General features: G+C 47.2%; 1 protein-coding gene across 1 annotated transcript in view; it reads left to right on the top strand.

The window, feature by feature from the left end:
- Positions 1-264: 264 nt before the first annotated feature.
- Positions 265-6800, top strand: part of Efr3b (EFR3 homolog B) — an 80986-nt gene continuing 74450 nt past the window's right edge. Inside the window, 1 exon segment of the mRNA XM_015479422.2 lies at positions 265-416. Coding sequence (XP_015334908.2) covers positions 410-416 — 7 coding nt within the window. The 5' untranslated portion in view covers positions 265-409.

Below are 6800 nucleotides of genomic sequence, written 5' to 3'. Positions count from 1 at the left end.
TCCTTAGAGGATGGGTTTAGCTACTGGAGCCAAAGCAGGGCGGATGGTCATTTCCCAAGTCGCCACTTCGCCGTCCCTGGCTCAGTCTACGCAGCCGGGACAAAGCTGGGGGCGGGGTACACCTACATCTGCTAGCGCCCGGCTGCCCTCCGGGCCTTGGGAATCAGCAGTAGGCAGACAGACGCTGGGAGCTGGAGCGGGTGACGCCCCACTCAGCGCTGCGGCCTGGTGAAACGCCACCCAGGGCCGCGAGCGACCGCCGGGGAAGAGGCGCACCTCGGGCTTCGGGTTTCTCGGAGGAGCGANGCCAGCCCCCGCACGGGCTGTGAATGAAAGGCAGGCGCCACCAGGGGCTGGCTGCAAGCGACGCGGCGACGCCGGCCTCCAGGGAGGCGCGCGCCCCGCGGAGATGTACGGTAAGGAGGGCTCCGCGCCTGGGCTCGGGGCCGCGGGGGTCGACTCCGCAAACTTCCAGGACGCGAACCTTTGTCCCCTGCGTGGCCCAGACCTAAGGCGACAACGCCGACTCGGTGCCTGGCTGGGCTGCATCGGCTGTTCTGTGCGCGGGTGTCTGTGCGGAGAGGACAAAGATGCTTTGGGTCAGGAGACTCTGGGGTCCTGGGAAGTCCTTTGGGCCCGGCGTGTGCAGGCGCCGGGGCGGTGGGAGGTGATCCATCGGGGGCAGGGGAAGCCGGTGGTCTCTAGCGGTGGGGATCTGGGGAAAGCGAGTCTCTTCTGGAGCCGCGCAGACAGGGTGGGTTGGTGGAGGTGGTCGTGTGACAGCATTTGCAGAATTAACAAAAGCGGTTTGTGCTTGGGAGTTTTATGCGGGAATTTGGTCCAGAATGGAGGGAGATCCTTGCTGCCGGCTTTCTGCCGGCTTGGAGGATGTGGAAGGCGGCGCCCGAAGCTCAGCGGCCGGGGAGTGAGCCAGAGCTGGGAGCCTCATCTCTCGGCCCTGGATGGACTTGGCCTTTGCCTGCCTCTGGGATCCAGTCTCCCTAACTTCCAGATTGGCCCTCCGTAAGGATGAAGGGAGTAGAAGCTGATGAGAGGGAGCAGCTCAGCCCTGACCTCTCATCCCCTTCCACAGTTATCGCCTCCACTGATGTGCAACAGTTCCGCAGACCCTCGCTGTGCATTGCTCTGCTTGATAATTTGCCAGGAATTCTTCTGGTTTTGCAGGCAGTGTAGGTGAAGAAAGAGAGTGCTTTGGGTCCCACATTGCAGCTCTGGTGAGTGGAGCATTGAAGATCAGGACCAGTCTAGGATTGGGCTGCATTACAAAGCCTCCAAGAGCGGGTGTGTGTGTGTGTGTGTGTGTGTGTGTGTGTTGGTTGATCCCCACAGATATAGTTCATCAAAACCCAGGTATCTGGTGGTTATTCTAAAGCCAGCAAAAGAATTGGAGCTGTGATCACCTCCCACTCCCACTGCAGGGTAGGGGCTCAGTCTGCACCTGAGGGGTGAGTGTTCCAGAAGAGCACGTTCCCAATTTAACCTATCATCATGAAGGCTGCTCAGGTGCCTCTCTCTCTCTCTCTCTCTCTCTGTGAACAGACCATGAGTCACAAAGTTTGTTAGAGGCAGAGGAAGCGGAGCGTCTGCTGAAGACTCAGCAATTGGTGGGCCTCCCTATTTAGAAGACAAAGACTCAACTTTTTGAATCAGTCTCTTTCTCTGTCTAGTTTGTAATCCATCTGCATTTCTGATCCAGGTCCAGACCCTAGCAGGTCCCCTTGGCCAGCATTATTTCTCCCAGGTGGACAGAGTAGGGGAAGGGGGGAGCTGACCTCAGAGGCTGTGCTGGGGAAGATGACCTAGCACTAGTATTTTATAAGTTGGGAGGTTGTGAGGTTCCAGGAGAGAGTTGTACTTTTTCATTATTTTATTTTTTAAAACTCTGTTTTCCCCCTATTCTTCTCTGCAGAGGGAGCAGCCTGAAGCTGCAGATCATTTGACCAAAGCATGTGACTGCAGGGGCACCTGCAGTAGGGAAATAGTTAGGTCTGGTCCATCAGAATGGTTCAGAACTGGGAACCCTGATCCTTCGGACCACCCCACTGCATCTGTAGATAATTTGGTAACTTATCCAGGATGTCTGAGAGTTGGCAGTCCTACTCTGCCTCTTTTGGATGCAGCAAGTCAAGGAAGAGCTGGATAGAACAGAAGGGTGAACTGGGAAGTCAACATATCTGGATGCTATTTTCAGATGCACCACAGATTTTCATTTCTCTTTAATAACATGTTTCTATTTCCCCTGATGCAGAGTGGGGACTTACTCTGAATGATTCATAGAAAGATTGTGATGAAGGAATCCTTGGGCAGTTGCCTGCAGCAAAGTCACATTAGGGCTGGTAGGAGATGGTTACAGTGTTGCTCTTTGGCTGTGTGCAAAGCCTAGTCTAGGGAGGTGTGAAAGGGAGCCCTCTCTCCAAGGGGCAGGCTCATCTGCCTGGATTTAGTGTATTTCTGACTTTGAGAAATGAGAGTCCACGTGATACCTGTAATCTTTCTTTCCTGAGAAGTCAATTGGGTGATTAAAAAAAAAAAAATAGGAGCAGAGAGGTTGGGAGGACACAGAGCATCCTAGACTTCCTATGATTGGTCTTGTTTTCCCTCATTTTCCAAGTGAGTTGTCCAAGGTAACACAGTTAGAGGGACTAAAATAAAGTGAAAACTAGGGACCCCTGGATTCATCTCCTTCTGACCCTAATCAGATGAAGGCTCCTTAGGGGAATGCCACCAGGGGTTCATGGGCTGTGAGGACCTGTATGAAGCAAGTTGCCTAAAAGCTTTAGGTAAAGGTGACTCTTAAGCACCCACCTTGGGGACTTGATCCATTATAAATTCCTATTCTCTAATTCTGTCTTCCCATCTTGCCAGCTTTACACAGGTCTTCATTTCCCCTCTCTCCCCTCCTCACCTTTCCTCTTCCCTCCACAACTCAGTCTTCCTGGGTCCTTCGTCTCTTCTGCTTATGAGAGATGAAGTGCCCCTTGTCTTTGCTAGAGGGCACAGAGCTATTTGGGACAAAAGGAATCCTAGACCCAGGGTCAGGCCCTCTCAATCCAAGTGCCAGTTCCTAGTTGTATGACCTTAGGCAACTGGAGTCATGTCTCAAAATTTTATCTCTGTATAAAATGGTGAAATGCCCATCTACCTCCCAGGTCTGTTGGGAGCCTCACAGCTGGGTAGTGATGTCACTGTGCCTTCTAAAAGGTTCTGTACTTGCAAGACAAGTTATGTAAGAGCTTGTCCCTTTCAAGTCCTCTTGGGAAATTCCCCTTACCACTCACTCATGCCTAAACCCCGATCACTTTCTGAAAATGGCTCTCCAAATGGACACAAGTGACTTCCCACAGTCTTGTGTATAACTATGAACATAGATTGACAAGAGACTTGGAAAACTCAGAGCACTTTGTACTGGGTTGGGAAGATCATGGACACATTCTCTATTAGTCTCTTTGTTTTTCTTTTTGTTGGCATTACATAACTAGGACTTTCCCCCCACTCACCTGGGCCTGACCCCTGGCTCTCCTGCCTGGGAGTACCCCACTTATCCTTTGAGGTGAACAGCTCTCTGAGAAATGCTGTCTCCAGACTGAAGGCAGCCAGTCACAAGGAGCAACTGGAGAGGGTTTCCCAACTGATGCCACCAAAAGTTACTGTAATTCACCCACATCTCCAAGTGCTGTCTCCAGGATCCCCATTCCTTTATTCCTCTCAGAGGGAACCCAGTAGGTAGAGTCTGTTTTCCCTCTTGATGCTCACAGTTCAGTGATTCAGGCAGTTGCTGTTTTCTTCTTGCATATAAATAAAAATAAGAAGTTAGTATCACCTTACAGAAATCTGGAAAAGAGAGGATTGTTTAAAAAAAAAATCATCCCCCAAATTCTGCTCATTAGGGTTGGGGATATAGCTCAGTCCTGGGTTCAATCCCCAGACCCCAGAAAACAAAACAAACAAACAAAAAGTCTTTTCTATTATGAAATCAATTACCACTATGATTTTGCTGTTTACCTCCATTTGCCTTTTTCTTTCTCTTTCTTTCCCAAACCTGTTTGTTACCCCTGATTGGCAGGCATGATGCTGAAGGGGAGAACCCACTGGCCTGGGTCCCGACCCTGGTTCTTCCCCTTGGATGACCTTGGACCTGACCTTTTCCCCTGGCTCTAAAAAGCTAATAAAGCCCACCTCACCACAGAGATAGTTAGAATAACAGAGCGCCCCCACTTTCCTCTCTCTCTCTCTCTTTCTTCTCTGCTTATTAATTTTTAAAGAGTTGAAAATCAAATGAACAAACCAAAACTTATGTCCCAGAGCTTAAGACAGTGTTTGTGATTCTGTTCTTTGCATTAAAGAAAGGAAAACCTAATTTTTTAAAAAAATGACCATTTTTTTCTGGCTAACAAGCCAATCCTTCTGGAACCCACTAAAATACAGCAAGTTATAAACAAATCTTGTTTTGCTATCTTTCCTTCTATGCGTTTGTTTATATGGTTGGAATTTTTTGTTTTGCACAATTTCAAATTATATTTTTTTCCACATAGCATTAGGATATAAGCTTCCACCCCACCCCTACCCCAGGTTAACAAAAACTCACTGGCTGCCATTTAAAACACATATTTATATGGAGCTAGAATGACAGCCCAGTGGTAGAGCATGTGCTTGGCACATGGGAGGCCCTGAGTTTGATCCTGTGTTAGTCAGCTTTCTGTTGCTGTAACAAATATTGGAGAGAAATCAACTTAAAATAGGAAAGGTGTGGGGGATTCCGTCCATGGTCAGTTAGTCCTATTGCTTCTGGGCCCTGGGTAAGGCAGCACACAGTGACGGAACCTAGAGGAGGAGGAACTGCCCAGATCATAGCAACCAGGCAGCAAAAAAGGAGACAGGAAGGGGCCATTATGCCCCCTCCCATTGTGCCCCTCAAAGACACACACCCCCAATGGCATAGGGGGCTGTGACCCTCAACCAGCCAGGTTCTTTTTTTTTTATTGTGGTGCTGGGGATTGAACCCAAGGCCTTGTGCATGCAAGGAAAGCACTGTACCAGCTGAGCTATGTCCCCAGCCCCTAACCAGGTTCTTAAAGGTTCACCAACTTTCCAATAGCACCAAACTGAGAGCTAAACCTTTATCTCATGGATCTTTATTGGGGGTGTGTGTGGTACCAGGGATTGAGCTCAGGGGCACTCAGCCACTGAGCCACATCCCCAGCCCATTTTTGTATTTTATTTAGAGACAGGGTCTCACTGAGTTGTTAGTATCTTACCATTGCTGAGGCTGGGTTTGAACTTTCAATCCTCCTGTCTCAGCTTCCTGAGCCGCGGGGATTACAGGCGTGCTCCACCATGCCCACCTGCCTCATGGATCTTTGGGGAACACACATACACACACAATTGTACATATTATGGGGTACCATGTGACATTTCAACACATGTATACATAGTGTAATGTTCAAATCAGGGTAAGTATGTCTGTTTCCTCAAATATTCATCATTTGCTTATGGTGAAAACATTCAAAATCTAGTTTTTAAAAAAATAAGCAGTACAAGGATGGCTGTAGCTCAGTGGTAGAGCGCTTGCCTCGCATATGTGAGGCACTGGATTCAATCCTCAGCACTACATACAAATAAACAAATAAAATAAAGCATGCTGTCCTTCTATAACTAATTTTTTAAAAAAATTTTTAGTTGTAGATGAACACAATCTCTTTATTTTATTTATTTTAATATGGTGCTGAGGATCGTACCCAATGCCTCATGTGTGTGAGGCAAGCACTCCACCATTGAGCTACAGCCCCAACCCCTAGAATTTTTTTTTTTTTTAAATAAGCAGAACATCACTGTGACCTGTACTCACCCTACTATGCCATGGAAAGCCAGCTCACTGCCATTTTTAATAGCTATGTAATCGTACAATGAGTGGAGAAGCAGATGGTTCCCCAAGCTTTCTCTGAACTTTGGAATTTTTCCCTGGCCTATAGCTCTCCAAGTAGGTTGGTCAAGGTCTGTAGGTATAAAAATATTTTAAAGACTTGTTATATATTATCAACTTGTTTTCAATTTGTATCAGTTACACTCCCACCAGCAGTTACGGGAGTACCTATCTCCCTGTACTCTCAGAAGCATTAAGTACTGAAAATCCCCCCCCACAACCACCAATCTTTGTTAACTTGATAGAAGAGTTTATATCATTTTTACTTGTATTTTCATCACTAGTGAAGTTTAATATTTGCTGTTTTCTTAACCATTTCAGTGAATTGTCATATGGGTGTGAGTGCTTTATTTATTGAAGACACTAAGTGTTTGCCTGTCATTTGTTTTGTATTGTGTTGAAGGGAAGCAAACATAACCATGGAGTATTTGTGGAATAGCAGCTATGTATGCTATGACACAGGGCATCAGAGGGGATATAAATGTGTGTAAAAGTTCTTTCCAGTACAGCTTATACTTTAAGTGGACAAACAAGTTGTAAATGTGCAAAGAATTAAGTGATACAAAGCCACATTCAGTAAAATCACACAGGCTTGATAAGTTGGAAGAGTGTTACCCATCCAGTAGTCAGACAAGATTGAGCACGTTTTGTGTTGATTTCATTTTCTCCAAGCTCTATGAAATAAGGATTATCATTTCCATTTTAGAAATGAGAAAACTGAGAAACAGAACTTGCCACAGCCATACCCAGTCATACGATAAGGCCCCTCTATGGCACTGTGCCTAGAACTTGCTAAAACTTCCAGAGAATTCAGGTCTTTCCTGAGCTCACTGTACTGCCCCTGCCCCCCATCCCCCCC

This window comes from Marmota marmota, unplaced genomic scaffold, assembly GCF_001458135.2.
Source record: "Marmota marmota marmota unplaced genomic scaffold, marMar, whole genome shotgun sequence".
NCBI classification, from domain to species: Eukaryota; Metazoa; Chordata; class Mammalia; order Rodentia; family Sciuridae; genus Marmota; species Marmota marmota.
This window is presented reverse-complemented; position numbering and strand designations above follow the sequence as displayed.